Source organism: Choristoneura fumiferana, chromosome 3 (assembly GCF_025370935.1).
Source record: "Choristoneura fumiferana chromosome 3, NRCan_CFum_1, whole genome shotgun sequence".
NCBI lineage: Eukaryota > Metazoa > Arthropoda > Insecta > Lepidoptera > Tortricidae > Choristoneura > Choristoneura fumiferana.
In genome coordinates this window covers 9,655,645-9,674,791 of record NC_133474.1, presented here as the reverse complement: position 1 = coordinate 9,674,791, position 19,147 = coordinate 9,655,645, and the positions used below count along the sequence as shown (strand labels likewise).

Below are 19,147 nucleotides of genomic sequence, written 5' to 3'. Positions count from 1 at the left end.
TATGATGATGATATTTATAATTTTTTTTATATATTATTTTTATAATTTATTATTTTATAACATAAAATTGAACCGACTACATAAAACCATGAAAATAATTTTCTACCAGTCTGGAGTCGGTTGTGCCTCAGCACGAGCCAGCAGGAGTGGACCTATAGTCATCTACCTCACCTACGCACTTTATATTGGGCTTCAATCACTCCTGCTGGCTCGTGCTGAGGCACCGACCGACTTCAGACTGGTAGAAAATTATTTTCATGGTTTTTTGTAGTCGGTTCAATTTTTTGTTATATTTTTTTTTCACGCTTTTTGGTGTAAATAATCTAAGATACAATAGTTTAATATCCTGCTCTTCACCTTTTACGAAAGATTGCTTTTCCGAGGCAGAGACGCTCATTATTGAGGAGTCCTGGTGCTTCACCACCCGTTTTAACATATTCTTTATACGAGGAGCATAAAATGCTTAGCAACTGCAATGTGTCAAAGTAATTCAAATTCAAGCCGTGAAATACTTGTTATTGAGTAGTAACTCCGATGGTCAACTGTGGTCTTCATCATCAGTTCCACTTTACCAAATGATGATTTCAGAGCAAATGCACGAGTTACTGCTAATCCAATTTACTATAATTGGTGTCCCTACAACATTTGAAGGGTTCCCTTAATTTCCCTTAAGATCCAATCAATGAGATCCTGATTTGTGCTAATTGAAGACATTATAGACGAACGCAAAAAAAATTGGATAATCGAGGTAAAAGTAAAATTCCTGAAGGAGGTTCTGAGTGTGTAACAAACATAAAAAAAAAAAAAACATCCGAATTGATACCTCCTCCTTTAATGAAGTCGGTAAAATAAAAGAATGCTCTAACTTTAGACTGATTCATTATAGTCTTTGTCACAGGTTCTAGTTAAGTCATTATTTATACTTAGAATTACCACATTAAGCAAAAAGAAATGAATTATGCCTAGATTAGGCATGCGTCACGTTCAAGTTAAATGCTACCAGTAAACAGTAGCGACGGGTCACCTACTATTTATTTATTAACATTTTTGCCTTGATAATGATCTCATACTTCGCGCACGGATGTGGGCTGGTGCTGAGTTGTTGAAATTGCTTTGTATCTACGATCTTTATAAATGTGGCAGATTAATCACTGCGGGCAAGAGCAAGATGACTAACACCACTGTAAACACAGTCATGATCATGAAAATTTTTGAATGTCAATGTAAGTAAAGCATTCAGATAAAGGATTTAATCTTTAAGATAAATAGTAAAAGGCATTCTTAATCTGAAGGAGGTCGTAAATGTAAGTAATGTACATCTTACTAAAAGAATGTGGTACAATACTATAGTTTTAACATACTTAACGCGTTTTGTGGTTACCAAACCAAAAAAAAGTTGTCAATTGTCAGGTTGGCCTTATTTAATAGTAGGTGCTCACTAGTTCTTGCCCGCAACGTCATCTGCATCCCATGGAAACTTTGCACATTCGTGAGACAAAAAGTAATAGAATACAAAGTTGCCTCCTTATCATAGTAGGTACGGTCACGATCGTTAATTTTAGACCCATTTCGTGAAAAAGTCCTTCGAATTGTCATAAAATGAATGAACAGATATTCGTTCTAAATGGATCCCAAATTAACGATCGGACTGTACCTACTACTTATATTATAAAACTGCGAACGTTTGTGCGTGTGCGTGTGTGTGTGTGTGTGTGTGTGCATGTTTGTCACTCCTTCACGCTGGGATTTAGATGAAATTTGGTATGTAGATAGCTGGACATCTGGAATAACACATAGGCTACTTTACTTTATCCGGATATTTCCACCGGACAGGGATAAAATCTCGAAATAACAACTGTTGGGTTTTAGAGTCATGAAATTTGGGATGTTTATTTTTAATGCAACGTCAATGAAAAAGACGAGTAATTTTGGAATTTTTCCACGGGAATTTTTGAATATCCCGGAATTTAATAGAAATAGAAAATCATTTATTCAATTTCAAGTCAAACTATTATTTACGCGTGCGAAGCCGCGGGTATACTCTAGTAGTTTATATATTAGTTGCCTTATGTACAGTAATTAGAGCTTAAAACTTTATTTGCCCCGCGGCTTCGCCCGCATTTGAATGAGCTTAATGCCATCTTAACTGGACTATTGTATGTTACCTATGCCCGTGAGCAAGTTTTGAAATATAACAACGACAACAGTTTTTACTTACTTGAGTCTTGTTACCATGGCAACGCAATAAATAAATATCCTAATATCTTAGAGTTTTGGCCTGAAAAGGTTACGTTACGGTAACAATTTGATAGGACAACGTTCGCTTGCACAACGCCATCTATTGCTTGCAAACGAAGTTAACACGTCATCTCGAGAGCCGAGGTACGGTACGTCACTGTTCTTGGACAGCACCCTCTATTCTTGTTTAAACTTAAAATATTATCCCACTGGAACGCATTACCGGGATATCATGTATCCCAAGTCTCAATGCAGATCTTATCTGTAAGCCAAGTTTCATGTAAATCCGTTCAGCCGTTATTGCGTGATTCAGTAACAAACATCTAAACATCCAAACATCTTCACAAACTTTCACATCCTACTAATATTATAAATGTGAAAGTTTGTGAGTGAGTGAGTATGTTTGTTACTTCTTCACGCTGAAACGGCTGGCCGCATTTGGATGGAATTTGGCAAAAAGTTAGTTTACAACCTGCATTAAAACATAGGCTACTTTTTATCCCATATTCCCACAGGATAGGGATAAAATATTGAAATAACAACCGCTGGGTTTAGAGTCATGAAATTTGGCATGGGGTTTTAATTTACGATAAATTAAACCACGATTTAATATTAGGGAATTCCCACGAAAATTTAATAAAATCCCGGAATTTCAATTCAACTGCTGTATCTAATGATTTACGCGTGCGAAGCCGCGGGTAAACGCTAGTTTATATATATTACTAGCCGTTACCCGCGACTCCGTCCGCGTAGAATTCGGTTTTCTCTCCCGCAGGAACTATGCAATTTTCCGGGATAAAAACTATGCCCCCGGGACGCAAACTATCTGTATAGCGAATTTCATCTCAATCAGTTCAGCGTTCAGCGGTGTACACGTGATGAAGTAACAAACAAACAAACAGACTTACAAACTTTCGCATTTACGATATTATAGTGGGATTCATAATTAGTAATATTAGTTATTAAGTAGGATTAGTGATATTGAGCCTTTTCAGATTTTTACTCTTTTACTTCAGATATTCGATACAATAAGAATCAAATAGTTACTTGTAATATATCATGCTACTAGAGAGCATGAAAACATAGGAGGTATTGGAGTTTTCATCGGGATTATTTTTATCAATTTGTTACCTTTATCTCGTCACTTGTTCTGAGTGATATATTGACTGATTAAATGTCAAATACAATCAGTGTGTATGTTTCGTGAGGTAAATAAAGCTGTATTTACTTATATTACTTTCCTATCGAAATGACTCTACGAACTGGCTCGTGTTTTTATGAATTTCAGTATTAAAACGCTTCATTGCGAAGTCATGAACAATACGTAAAAGTAATGTAGCATTTAATGACAAAGCGAATTCATAAAACTTAGTATATCTACAGATAAAAACACTATTCCGTAAATATTTAGCAACCAAGTCATAGGTTTTTTTAAATTAAATATCTGAGGAAACAGATTTTGAAAGATCATTATAAGACAATTATATTTTAAAAAGTAATATGGTATCATCTGACGTAAATCCCGGTTTCACCAAAAAAAATTTCGTAATAGGTACTTAGCCCACCTTACCATAAAACATTTAATCTTGAGCGTAATACAGCTTATTTTCACTTTGTATTGTATACTTTCGTACATAAGTTCTGAAAAACTAAAAAAAGGTGCGAGCATAGGTTTGTCCCTAAGACCTTGTGCTTGCTGGAGAGGATAGAGGTCAAACCATAGGCTACCTGGCGCTGGTTTTAGCACTTCCAGCGCCCTGGGCGTGATTTCCTCGGCACCCCCAACTTTTGGGATATTTTCTACTAAGTATAGGCTTCAGGCGTCCGGCGCCCTGGGCGGTCGCCCCACCGCACCCTACCCTAACGCCGCTACTGAGGCCACCATAACTTTATTTTAAATAATTAAGTCAAAATTCCAGCTCGCAACTCTTTTCATTTCATTTCACACTTAAAACATACATCTCCCGGGTTTGCGCAAGTGCTATCAGACAGGATCAGTGCCTCTTACGACACACGCGTCACTGGGATCTCGAATTAACGATGTTACGCAAAATTTACATTCGGTTAAGAATACCGACGATATTGGGTTGGCCGGCCTTCCAACTGTGTCTGGCAACGAATACACATGCTCTACGAGGACGCGCCTCTCATTATGCCCTTGCATATTACTATACAAGTACGATTCAGATCTGGTAATGGAAAAGGCCGTTAAGACGGAAAATGTAATAATTTAGATCGATTTTACGTAGTTGGTGCTAGCTTAGCTAGATTGTGTGGATCATGAATTCATGATACTTTCATTTGTAAGTTATTTTTTTATGGCATTCGTGGCCTCGCTGTAGAACTCATTAAATCTTACCTCTCACAAAGAAAGCAAAAGGTAGCGATGAACGGAACGGTATCGGAGGTATCTGTGGTCGAAATGGTAGTGCCTCATGGATCCATTCTTGCCCCATTTCTATATCTTATTTATGTAAATGACCTAACTTATATGGTAAGCCAAAAGTCGGGTATTTACTGTTCAAGGTTAGTAGAAAAGATACCGACTTCATTGAACCCAATGACACCCTGTCCGTGATATCCGCATGGTTTGCTGCCAATAATTTGTTACTAAATCCTAAGAAAACCAAATGTATTAAATTCTCGTTGATAAATGCATCTAACTCGAATTCAGTTTGTAATATAAAGTTAAATGGTCAAACTATTGAATTTGTAAATTCAACAGTATTTTTAGGAATAACGCTCGATTCTAAACTGCAGTGGGGACCTCACGTCACAGCAATCGCGAGTAGATTGAGCTCTGCTGCTTTTACAGTTTGGAAAATACGGCAGCTAACCGATGTGGCGACGGCACGGTTGGTGTATTTTTCTTACTTAAATAGCATTATTTCGTACGGCCTTATTTTATGGGGATCTGCTGCAGACATTGAGTCAATTTTTATCTTACAAAAGAGAGCCATTTATAATTTGAAGACGCGTGAATCTTTAAGATCTTTTTTTAAGGAAACAGGTATCCGTCGCTTTATGTTTTTGAAATAATCATGTATGTAAGGAAGAACATATGTGATTTTCCCACTAACGTCGATAAGCCAAAGGCTACTAGAAACACAGGGAAGCTTAAAGTTCCATCTTACAGACTGGCTAAAACCAAATAGTACATTGTGTCTTAAGGGCGGTAAATTAGGAATTACGAACGAGAGTCTATTAGAGATGTTTTAATGAGTCGATGTTCGTAATTCTAGGACCGCCCGTGCGACATACAATGTTTTTCATCACATTGCGAGTAAAATTTTATATTTGTAAAAGAAAAAATATAATTGTTCTAAATATTGCCAATACCTTAGGCTGCGCTCTTGGCCAGGGATATTTGGAAATAATTCCGATCCGCATTAGCGATCCCTTCAAATAGCGAACCTACTGTGTTAAAAATAAAGTTGTGTTAAATACTTGTGATGTATACATATCATTTAATAATATTTTAAACCTGTTTAAAAAAATATACCTCGTTGAGTTTCTTGCCGGATTCTTCTCAACAGAGGTTTTTCCGAACCGACTTTTATACCTATATATATCAAACTGCATCCAAAACGAATTGAATGTGTTCGCCCCTCATTGTGTTTAGCTATTTTCAATTATAAAGAACTCGAAAATAGACAGGTACGTTTTAGTAAGAGAAGACATTTTAATAAGGTTTGAGCTTAATTAACCCCAGTTTCTACGTAAATAGTACCATGCAAAGTAATGGACCATTATCAACTGAATGGCAGTTATAACCATTCAATGATACACAGATGTTACTGCCTATTGAACTATTCTATGACTTTTATCTACGATATTTAGATGAGTTCTCTAATAAGAAAGAACGGAAGACGTAATTTCGTATCACAGAAATATAGGAGTGACCTGACTAGTGTGTGATACGTATACAATTTATGGATCAAGTATATAAAGTAGACGTAAGAAACTACCTCCGCAATTTAATGCTCGTAAAGAAAATGAAAATTGTAAACAAAAAACGGCTTTACTGTTGCTCAGACTTTCGTAAATAGACGTGTGTCGTAATAGTCATATATAAATTATGTTTCAACGGCAAGGAAAGCAAACATGAAAAATACTATTTGCCTCAACTGTTCGTATAGACCGATACTCTTGTATCAACTTAGGAAGTTGTTACTTAATGTAATCTATGTCATTACTTGACGATAACATCGTCACGGAATGAGTCTAACGATACAAACGAGAGGTAAAGTTGTATATGTAATTAAGTTTTAACCTCATTTATATCTGGATCACCAGTTAGCTAATGCCGAGTGCTCAAAGTTCATTGAACAGCCGTCCGCTAGCTTTTAGCGCCATAATTAGATGACCGAATAACCATATGAAGAAGGATAAGTATTAATAATTTATTGAAACAGGCGTAACTTTGCGTAACTTTGCGGAGGTTCATATTTTATTATTATTTATTTATATTTATTTATCCATAATCATAAAGTGTTACAAAGAAAATATACAAAAGAAGCGAACAAAAACCATACCTGGTATATGTCGCTACGTCGTTTAATATTATTTCACGTACCCATATCCACCCCTCACAGAGGCACAAGACCACCAATATCAATGAACTAAAGGAATTTCTTTGCTCACCCGCGACCTTATGATAGCTAAGTTTATGCAAGACTAGCAGTTACTCGCGTCTTCGCACGCGTTAATCATTAGATACAGCAGTTGAATTGAAATTCCGAGATTTATTAAATTCTCGTGGGAATTCCCTAAAATTAAATCGTGGTTTTCATTGACGGTAAATTAAAACACCCATGCCAAATTTCTTGACTCTAAATCCAGCGGCTGTTATTTCGAGATTTTATCCCTATCCCGTGGGAACATCAGGATAAAAAATTGTCTATGTGTTATTCCAGACGTTCAACTACCCTACATATCGAATTTCATGACTCTAAGCCCAGCGGTTGTTATTTAAAGATTTTATCAATATCCTGTGGGAATATCGGGATAAAAAGTATCCTATGTTTTAATCCAGACGTCCAGCTACCTACGTACCAAATTTCATGCCACTATAATCCCAGCGGTTATTAGTTAGAGATTGTATCCCTATCCCGTGGGAATATCGGGATAAAAAGTAGCCTATGAGTTATTCCAGAAGTCCAGTTACCTACATACCAAATTTCATGCCACTATAATCCCAGCGGTTATTAGTTAGAGATTGTATCCCTATCCCGTGGGAATATCGGGATAAAAAGTATCCTTTAATTTAATCCCGGTTATAAACTACCTTTTTGCCAAATTTCATCCAAATCCGTCCAGCGGTTTCAGCGTGAAGAAGTAACAAACATACTCACTCACTCACTCACAAACTTTCACATTTATAATATTATAGTAGGATATGCGTGTTCATGCAGTTCCTCCACCTCCACATTGTAAGAATTTATCGGCAGATTGCTAGATTTGTCGTCAACCGGGAACTCTCTGACCGGCTTGATCCTCTGGCAATGCGGAGGGATGTTGCGTCTCTCTGCATCTTGTACCGCATATATATCATGGGGAGTCTTCAGATGAATTATTCGGATTATTGCCTGCAGCTAGGTTTCACTTCCGTATTTGCGCAGGCGTCAGTCAATTCATCCTCACCTTGATGATTGGCAATCTAGCACCGTCCGCTTTAAGCGAAACTTTTTTCCACGCACGACTAAAGTATGGAACCAGCTTCCTGGGACAGTGTTTCCGGAGCGGCACAACTTAGGGATCTTTAAAAAACGAGTCTATCAGTCTCTCAAAGGGCCGGCGCAACGCACCTGTGATACCCCTCATGTTGACGGGTGTCCATGGGCGGCGGTGATTGCTTCCCATCAGGTGACCCGTATGCTCGTTTTCCCCTCTTATATAAAAAATAACACACACAAGTTACACAAACCCATCCATCACCACCACCACACTACACTGACGCGTTTCGTAATCGACCAGAGCTCATTTTCAGAGCACCACAACCGTACACCATGCCACCAGATGTTAGACTAACAAACCACAACAAACATTTTAATTTGTAAACTGTAACTAAGTACCCACCTATATTTTTTCTCAAACAAAATAAAACTACCCACAAAATATTAAAAAATTATAATCGTCATGTAAAACTACCTTGAATTTTTATTTATTTACTGTTAAGGCGTGTTTTATTAACTGTTATTGCTGAAATTAGACCCAAGCCGTAGCAAGGGAGATGATACTTATTTGTTTATTAATAATAGACCCCATACTGTTGTACCTAATTATCTCTATGCATTCCAGAACATCGAGACCAAAATCCTTTGCCGCAATAATGTATTTAATTTAACATTAACACTTCATATGAATCTGAGACAATAAAGAATGATTTGATTCTAACAGATGCTTGGCAAAATTTGATCTGCCAGGATACTGCATGAACACGCATAATCTTGCATAAACTTAGCTATCATAAGGTCGCGGGTGAGCATTGATAAGTATTAATGACAAATCAGAGAATAAGAGGAAAATCGCAACAAGTTTATCGTTTGCCAATTTTGGTGGTAATTTTCAAATGAAGACTTTTAAATAATGTTAAGTTCTCAAATGAAACTAAGAGGTATATTAAACAAGTTTACTAAATGGTCCAGTATTACACCAAGTAATTTAGGAGAATTTAAATTTGAAAGTTTTACAGTCCACCAAAATTTTAAAAAGCGTCACCGAAATTTGATAATGGCCACCATAATTAAAAAACAGTGTGACGTGTGAGTATGTGAATGGCATTTTAAATTGAAAGTTACAAAGATAAGGGTAAAAATATATATACAAAATGATTATTACAAAAATCTTATTGAAATAAAAACGCCAATAAAATACTTACGTACTTCAATACCTGGCATTAAAATTAAATATCACTATGAAGGAATTAGCCCTTCAATACAATTTCTTCATCTTTTTGGTTTGTTATCATAACATAGCAATGGTTTTTTTCTTATTTTACATTAAAGTAATGACAAATGAAAGTTTAATTTTACAATTATTAGATAACTGCCTCTAACTAATATCACAATTAATAGCATCTTCGTACCATGTATAACATATTGTTTATTCATCTTCGGTATAATACCTATACTACCAGAACAGGTAAATTAAATGAATACCAAATTTTAAAAGTAACTTAACATGACTAAGCAATTTTATTTTTAATCGAAGTGCTAATTATTTTTAAAAAGTGATTAATATTATTTACTTATTTAATACCTACTTTATTATGATTCGTCAGTAACTTAGTATTTAAATAAAAATGGCCATGATCATGACCATACCCCGGGAATTTCGGGGCACGGATGATTGACATTAGCCAAAGAGTAGGTAACGAGTTAAAAACAGAGTGCACTTGAACTGGTTTCTACCTAATGAATAATTAATCAATTAAAAAAATACATGATATTTAAAACACGAAAAATATTAAATATTCGTAAGATGAAATCGTTTAAATATTAATCAAATTAAGATTGAAAATATTTTTAATAAATTGAAGTTGGATTTAAATAAGAATTTTGGCTATAGTACACTAAACATCATGAACGAATTGTTACAAGGCAATGAAGTAGAACTGCGATCGCAAACACATCGTGCAACAATTGATTTCTTCAAGAAATTTAAATATGCACCTATTACAAACTGCCGACGTAGAAAAATCATTCAGTGGGTTAAAATGTATATTTACAGCAAGACGCCGCTGCTTAACTGTTCCAAATTTAGAAAATAAATTAATAATTTATTTCGAAGATCATTTCAACTAAATTTACTGCAGGTAATTAATTAACGTTTTTTATTATTTGCCTTGGTACTAAACATAAAGTAACAAAATAATAGTTTACAATTGGCAGTGAGGTAATTATTAATTAGGCATAATATGATGTTTTGTCAGAATAACCTATCTATTAATGTCTACTCTTTAGCAAATCGTTCGTGCCCCGAAAGTCCCGCTTGTAACTTGTAAATTTTACTCAATAATTATATATTAATAGTGTGTGGCTTATTTTCATCAACTGTTTAAGAAGAACCTGTCCTTTTTGCTTCAATATTAATAAATAGGTATAGTTATAAAAATGGTCTCAAAAATATTGAGAGGCAATTAATTTTCCTGCAGCTTTTTTCTGTGATTTTTAATTCTTCACCTTAAATTAGATTGCTTTAATTTTATTTTTTCTTTCCCTTTCAGCTACCTATTTTTTTCTAGGCTTTCTTTTTTCAGACATTACTTTTACTTTGTTCGCTAGATAAAAAAGGAGGACTGTTAATAATAATATTTATCATCGTTGGAAAGCCAAATAAAAAAAAAACATCCTTGTGTATGCCAGACACACCCACGGTAGGGTTTCGTAACCGTTTAAACAATTCGAAATTAATTAGCCTACAGAGTCCGTTATATTTTTAATCAAAATTATTCATTAACAGGTATATTGCAGATCTGTTTCAGATTTTTAACAGTGATAGTTCAAAAGTTTACGCGGTGGGTACTGGGCACTTCAAAAATGGCTTTGACAGTTAATATCTAGCAGCTGGGACTCTGTAGGTATATATAGGTTTTATTACTCCATTTTGATAGATCCATCCAATGACACCTCATTCAATAGAATATGGCAAAAAGTAAAAATAAAAAATATTATTAATTATTTTATTACATTTCTGTATGCGGGTAACAAGTATATGTCTTCACACGAAAATATATGTTTTCAAAGGGCTGCAAAACGCCAAACACAACCACCAAAAACACCAAAATTTGACCACCAAAACTGAAACGAGCGGAAAAATAAGCCCTAAAACAAATGCGGTTACATTTATAACCAAATGAGACTAATTCAGTTAAAAGGAAACCCAAAACACTCAAAATGCTTTTAAAAGATATGTTATAATCGTACTCCTTACTATTTTTTCAAAAGCCACCATTATTAGAATTTTTTTGACGCTCTTTGCACCAAAATTGGGTATATTTACGTGATTGGCAGGAAACGAAGCGACGAATGACACCAACTTTACCATTGACTGTAGCAGCGTAGCCGGCAGGTACGCGGAGGCCCAAGCTGATACTTTATGTAACGTTTAATACGAGTGAGGTTGAACTAAACTTTGACCACCAAAGTTTGGTTGCGCGCTCGGACGTTTGTTTATGGGATGATTCGGGGCACAATAATTGTACTGACAACGATGATATTTGTTTTTTGCACGCATTAACTAATTAAGAACATGCCTTGACTAAATTTAACCAGAGTTACCGAATGGTTTTTTTACAATTTAAGGATTTCAAAGTAAAAACGGATTCCGGACAGCCCACCAAGTATTGGAAAAAAGTTTTGATATTTTTTTTCTTGCAGAGAAAGAGGAATATCAATATATTATTAGGTGCTACAAATAGAGAATTATATCAACTATAGTTAAAAAAATATAACAATACTTAAAAACAAGTTAACAGTGGCAATAACCTATCGCCATCACGCTACTGATCAGAAATCACTTTGGTACACGTCAGAGGTTTTGTTTACAAGTCAGGAATTGATTATACTATCCGAAATCGTATTAGTTACATCGTTAATTTGATTGAGCATACTTGGTTCACGGCAATTGTAGGGGTTAACAGGCGGGTCAAACGATCCGGAAACTTGGCAAGATGATATCACTACGGGCTAGTCTCGAGTAATGGATATTAGATGTACTGGTATCACTTAAATAAATTTAGCTATTAGTCAAGTGTCGTACCTGTAATTATGAAAACGTGATGTAGTTTTATTAGCAGCCGGTTATTTAACTTATTTGTATGCGGCGAACGTATCCTAAATAACATAGTCGTAAAGGTAAAGTAAAATCTAAGTCTAGCTGATTGGTCTGTATATAATAAAGCGACTACTGAAATAGAACTTTGTATATAAATGGAACAAAACGGAAATATACCATGTTGCTAAACAGGAGTAAACTTATCGGACGTCTAAGAATATCGTAGTGACTCATGCTTTATCGATAGGTGGAGAAAAGCTGCATATCTCCCTGCTCTGAACATTGTGTTTAATTTATTATTCTTTATGTTTACACTTCGCTACCATGTTATTGCGGTATTTAAAGTATAACAATGTTTTAACTGTTGCCCAATCGATTTAGGAATCACCACTTCTCAGACATGGTCTTAATTCTCAGAAACGTTCGGAAACATCTGGTCGGTAATCCCAATGATTCAAAGATGTGATGAAATTTAACATAATTAAAGACACGGATTAATCATGAGACTTAAAAGGATTCATCCTTATTGTTGGTTTCTACAAAATTTTAGGGTTTATAGATATTTTCGAACGTCAAACGGGTTTGGAATTCTCGGCGCTCAGGCTTGACTTGTGTCTTGTCGTCTTTTTTATTAATAATTATGAAATTTTGTTGAGACACAATTAAAACACATAATAAAGAATGTTTACTTTTTTGTAGGTACGGGTACATTCGGACGAGTCTGCCTTTGCCGGGACAAGGCTGCCGACGAGTACTTGGCCATGAAAATCCTGTCCATGGCTGACGTCATCCGCTTGAAGCAAGTCGACCACGTCATGAACGAGAAGAGCATCCTTGCGGAGATCAACCACCCATTCATAGTCAATTTGTGAGTTGTTACAAATTATTTTGTGTAGGTGCGACTTGTATGGCAGAGTTTCCAACAGCTGCCAATGCTGACTCGTTGCCGGCTTGCTACTCCAAACACAAGTTAACCCTTTTGACACGTGTGTGGGCCGTAAAAAAATGAAACCATGTCATGGGGTATTTGCGTCTCCGGTTAACGCGCTCGCAGATTTCAATCTACAGAGCAATAATTGCAGTTTAACACACTTGCATTGCGTTCCGACTGCGGGGTTCAGTCAGCATTGGGGTCACTGGGTGCGTCACATACTCGTCTGAAATTTGTCATAGCCATTGGACGTCTAAAATTTGTAGTATGAGACAAATCAAAAGATAACTTTTACAACAGCTTGGACTCATCACGCTAACAACTAATGTGTGGTAAGTGGTAAAAGCTATGAGTGAAAATCACGAAAAGTTTCAAACATTTTATGACGGTTGTTTTCCATTTTGCTTTTATATTTTCGGTTGCATTTTAGTGAGATATTTCACGTCACGAAACAGGCAAAGGTTGAGGTTATTTTTGTTTGTTTATCATGAACAATACAACGCAGCATGTAATTCACGGCTATGTGAAATACTTGACATCGCATTAATAAAAGCATGTGGCGGTCGTTAGTAATTGGGATGAAGTTTCGGCGCAGAGCCAGACAGGGGTACTATTACTAGACACTATTATTCGGTGGCACTGACATATAACAACGAACCTGCTTGTATGACTTTTTTATTACAAAATAAGAGCTGTTACTGTCATGTGTAGTTATATATTATCAGCGAAAAAACATTAATTAAAAATACTTTAATCTGAAATTAAAGAATTGCACGGCTTCACATTTACACCCGCAGCGAATAATATAAATACAATACGTAATTTTGATACCCTCTATATTATTACACTGAACCACAAGAAGGGGGTGTTCACCACAAAGAAAGTGTTCTAACATTCTTAATTGTGGATTCCGAGCTCTTTGTCGGATTTCGATGATTTTATTTTTATGGCAGTTTTGTAGCTTAGTTGCATTTTAACCTCATACAGTAAATTTAATCTATAACTCGTGATTTTTTATAATCTTTGATCGATGCATACTCTGTCAGTATCGGAAGATTGAAGTGCATTTGCTGGACCAAAGAGATGCTTGCCAGCCGTCACATTTCACTGGCATGCCTCGATGTTAGCGATCTGGCAACCGTCGTACTGTCACTTTTATTTAGACACTACAGTGATCTATTGCTGTACAATTGCGTTTGGTCATTTTATAAATAATCAGGTTCTTTTCTAAATACGACACACGACCGACCGCATCTAATCTACCTGCCCTTTACAAGAAAAAAACGAAATTATTTTCTTTAGGTACTTGATGTATCTCTTAAGGACGTTTAAACATTCGCGACTAGAATTTTCAGGCTATAATAAGGAAGACCTTTATGTGCCCTTATCAACAAGTCTAAGGTAGAACAACAATTCCGTCCAATGAAACACTTGTTGTTTTGCAAAGTGTTTACGTACATACTCGTATACGTAAGTTGTCACTTTGTTGTTATCGCGTTGTTATCATTAACTATGGGAAAATATTCCAGTTCAGTTATTTAATCTCTACATAAGATTCATTCAAGTATACCCGCAATAAAAGGTCCGTGCAAAACTGTATGAACAATGATCAGTGTTTGCAAAATTCATTGAAGTGCTAGGGTTGTCATAATTGTCATACGTCATTTTGTTCAATCGATTTCGCTCGCATTTAACGATCCTTGAAAATGGTACATTACCTATTTTTGCTCGTTAGTACATATTTGCATTTAAAGATACCAATTATTTATTAAGTACGAGTATATTTACATAAACTTGCTGAATTGTCGTAGAAAGAACACTTACAGTTGTTATTTTTCAGACGGTGGTGGACGCACGATGACTCCTGTATCTACATGCTATTTGACTACGTCTCTGGTGGAGAACTGTTCACTTATCTCAGAAGCGCTGGCCGCTTCAGTAACACCACTGGTAAGTTTATCTTTTAATGGGCTTCTGTCCGTTTGGTCAATTCTGCCAGAACACTGGTAAGTACCTGTTATGACACTTTAGTTTCCATTTACTCTGCAGTAAAAACAGCAAACTGGCATTAATGTGAGCACTAAATCTACTAATACTTAATGAAGTACTAGTTTAATTTAGTGCTTCTGTTAATGCGTTTTATGTTTGACGTTACTACGTAGGTACCTGATCACATCATTATAGTGTTTTGATTACTCAGCCTGATTGCTCTATGATTGCTTGAATTCTGTTTATGATCGTCAATTGATTAAGGACATGAAGCGGAAAAGTAACGTACTTGCTTCCAACGGTTTCAATGTATTGCTTTTTCAGAATTGGATTTATTATTTTTGTTTGGAATATCACCAATGCAAATAAATTAGAGTAAGTGCGATAAACAAATAACTTTTGGAGATTCGCCAGAGCAGTGTTTCGATAAATGTCCAGGCGGTAGTTTGTGCAACCTCACACGATGACTGGCATTGTTCTTTTCCTGTCTAAGCTAAAACTTATTTTGAATAAAGTCTAGTATCTAGTATAAATCAAGTACAGTCAGCAGCAGAAGTGGACGAGCGGTTACGGTGCTCAAAATGATCTTCACACGACTCTACTGCCAAGGTAACAGAGTGTTTAGATCATTTTTAGCACCATAACCGCACATCTACTTCTGCTGCTGACTATGCAGTTGCAACTATGTTAGTACATGGTGTAGCGTAAAAAAAGGAAGGTGCATTACAAAATTACGAATTAATTTATTAGGTAATAATTAGGGCCCGGAATTTTGCGTGCGGCTATTAACAGATTGCAGGGAGAGAGCACCGCTTTTTATCGATGTTATCGACAAATCGACAGTTTTTTATTTATGTATCTATTAAATAAAACCTCAAACTTTCCGATGATACGTACAGTCGAACAAATTGAAGACCCGGGCAGGGTGGAACCTTTGTGTTACTAATGTCATGTTGACATCTCATACTTTTGTCTAGGAAATTATAGTGAAATTGATTATCAAAAGGCTCCGCCCTGGGTCATGATTCAATTTGTTCGACTGTACTTTTTTCAGCGATCAATGATGAAAAAAAATCTAAATATCGGAAAGTTTAATCCGTTTAAATTGCCTTATTGAAATCACTATAACTACGAATACATATTAGATATATATAAAGAGTTGATAACCTAAGTAGGTATTTGCTTGTAAGTGGTATTTTATTTATAGATAAATTAACCGCATTGATAATAGTTGGATACTATCGATAATATCGATGAAAAGCGGTGCTCTCTCCCTACAATCTGTCAATAGCCGCACGCAAAAATCCAGGCCCTAGTCATAATAGTTATTTGCGCAACAAGAGAGCAAAGTTGTTGTGTGTTGATTTTGAATCTCGAGTAAGCGAAGGATTCTATAATTGAATCACGAGCGACAGCGAGTGATTCTAGGTTAGAATCCTGAGAGCAGCAAGGGATTTCAAACACACGAGATGCAAAAAAACTTTGGTCTCGTTTGACAAATTCAATTTTTCACCTCAGCAGCGAGAACATCATTCTTACTCAAAAATGATACGAACAGTCGCGATTACATCTTTAATAAGCCACCAGAAAGTTAAGAATGCCAAACATTGTTGAAAAGCGGTAAATAGAGAGGTTTTGAATTCGGAACGAAAAAATGTCCAGCAGGTACAATACAAATTTCATACTCATAACATGCATTGTAATTTGGACTTAGAACTTCTTATAAAATATGTCATACTTATTTTTTAATACTGCAAAAAGCCTCATGTTTAGGTAATTAAAAAGGTTGAACAATAAACGTATAATTTATTATGAAAGTTATTAAACCTTTATATATGTTTTTTTAAAGATTTCCATTACATAGTTTTGTTACAAATTCATTCAATTTGACAAATATTTATTCCAACTGTAGATGCAGTATACGGAATTGTTTTATTAAAAAGAGCAGCGGCTTTCATGCAACGAGGTTGTATAGGACTTTATTATTCTTATAATAAAGCGGAAAAAAAACCGCGGGAAAATTTACATTTTAGAAATATTTCGTTGTCATGTAATTTATTAGGTATCTATATATTTTTAATACCATAAATTTAATTTAAGATTGTAATCAACACATTTGATCCCATATCTCGTTTTTTTCGTGTTGAAGTGAAAGTGACAGATCAAAGTGAAGTTCAAATATTTTGGAATTAAGTGAGTAGACCCAACACAGTCCACAGAATTAAAAAAAAATTAAAACTTACTTTGTCTCACGGAGTGAGCAAAATGTGATTTTGCTCACTGATTTCTCATAGCAAAACCTGCCTGTTTGAGGTGCTGAGGTGAAAAAAAGATCTGCCGAATCGAATGAACAATTTATTGGATAGTATTTTTGCATATGATTAACTATATATATTTTTAACAAAACCTTATGTTTACATTCCAAATAATAAAATAAAAGGAATCCCTGATGGATAATTGAATCTAAAGTATAATACGTATACCAAATAATAATAATAGGTATACCAAAAGAATTAATGCGAGCACAACAGCATGCGGCCACAAAAAAGGGGCAAAAAAATAAAATTACCTATTATAATAAATTGGTAATTAACCGAACTTAAAACTAAAAATTAACTTGGAACACAGTTAAATAACTAAAAAGAACTCACTTTGTCACTAATATGCGCAAAAGTCAAAAAAATAAGATTTCTATAGGGATTTTCTTAGGGGAAGCTTGCACGATCAGGAAAGGTAGATAGATGGATAGATTGTACGTTAACAATGAGGGCTATCGTTTTTTGTCTCACTAGATGGCGCACTGTTGCGTGAGGTTTTTAAGTATGGCTTTCAAAGTCTGTTATTACGGGCGTGAAAACATTATTATTATGACGGGCGTGAAAACAAAGTTTAGATCAAAATCATATTTAATACACCTTAAAGCCGTACAATAAAAATATCGAGCATGCCACAGTGTTGCATAGTCCCCGTTTTGTTCGGAAAAAAGGGAGGACAAAGGTTTCTGAAAGACAAAACTGCCACAAAACACAGACATTCATTGTCCCGGAACGCATATTTGCCATAATTCATTTCAGATATTGCAAAATATTCACAAAATTATTCTAATTATAAATAGACCCGCGTAGCTCACCCAAAAACTATGAGATTTGACATTCCGGAGACTTGACGGTACACTAGCGCCTCTAGCGGCGAATTCATACGCGATAGCCCTTATACCGACTAACGCTTATAACGACTTTGTAAAAAATGGCTGGTCCACAGCCAATAAACTAATTTAAAAATCGATTTGTTTGGACTAATCAATTGCACAATTCCGGTAAGACGGAAAACACAAAAATAGTATTTTTTATAAAGAATTTGCATAGCCGAAAAAATGGAAAAACTATCGGGATATTCGAATGTAAGACACTTACCCGGTTCGAAAAAATACCAGCTTTATATATTACAACTCAGATCTTTGGGTTTAAAAATATGTTATTATTCTCGAACAATACTGCTCTTTTTGACTAAGATTCTGTCATAACAAAGCAGTTTCACAATACACTGTCAAGAACTCATTCTTCGCGAACGAATCTAAAAGTTTGATTTTAAACATGACGTTCGCAAACCAGCCAGATTATTATATAGCCAGATTACAAATAACAAATAAAAAGTTTTCGTCAACATTTGTAGCAAAAATTTGTAGCATGATTGCTACAATAGGTATAGCAGTTATTTTATATTTAACTTCAACCAAATGTTTCTATAGATTTCTTTCACCTTACAGAACGAAAAAAATCTTCACTTCAACGACGGCAAAGTAACGGCCAAAATGCGAATTTAAAATATGAAACAAAATGTCGTCAAAAAAAAATGAGAGTGGAGACATTTCCAGTAACTTGCAAAGTGTCGCAAGGCCCACCGAGCCAAATTTCATTTGTCTGACGTAGGTGTACTTTTAGCGTCATAGGTTTCATCTTATGCCAGTATGAATACGACGTATCTGGGGATATCTGTAAATCACTCAAGATAACTGTCGGTCTTGGCTCACGGATGCAGATTTCAGTCTAGTAATTGGCGCCTTTTGGCATGACAACGCAAATGGTTTAATGGCCGGAGTAATTTGCGCTCCAAATGTTCCGTGAATAGTAATATACGTTGCAAGTAGTGGAGCCAGGGATATTAATAACTAGCGTTTACCCGCGGCTTCGCACGCGTAAATCATTAGATACA

At 35.4% G+C, this 19,147-nt stretch overlaps 1 protein-coding gene across 1 annotated transcript in view; it reads left to right on the top strand.

Moving 5' to 3' along the window:
* Positions 1 to 19,147, top strand: part of Pka-C3 (Protein kinase, cAMP-dependent, catalytic subunit 3) — a 62,832-nt gene that overhangs the window by 26,292 nt on the left and 17,393 nt on the right. The window contains exons 2-3 of the mRNA XM_074085478.1: positions 12,715 to 12,883; positions 14,787 to 14,896. Coding sequence (XP_073941579.1) covers positions 12,715 to 12,883; positions 14,787 to 14,896 — 279 coding nt within the window. The remainder of the gene's footprint in view (positions 1 to 12,714; positions 12,884 to 14,786; positions 14,897 to 19,147) is intronic.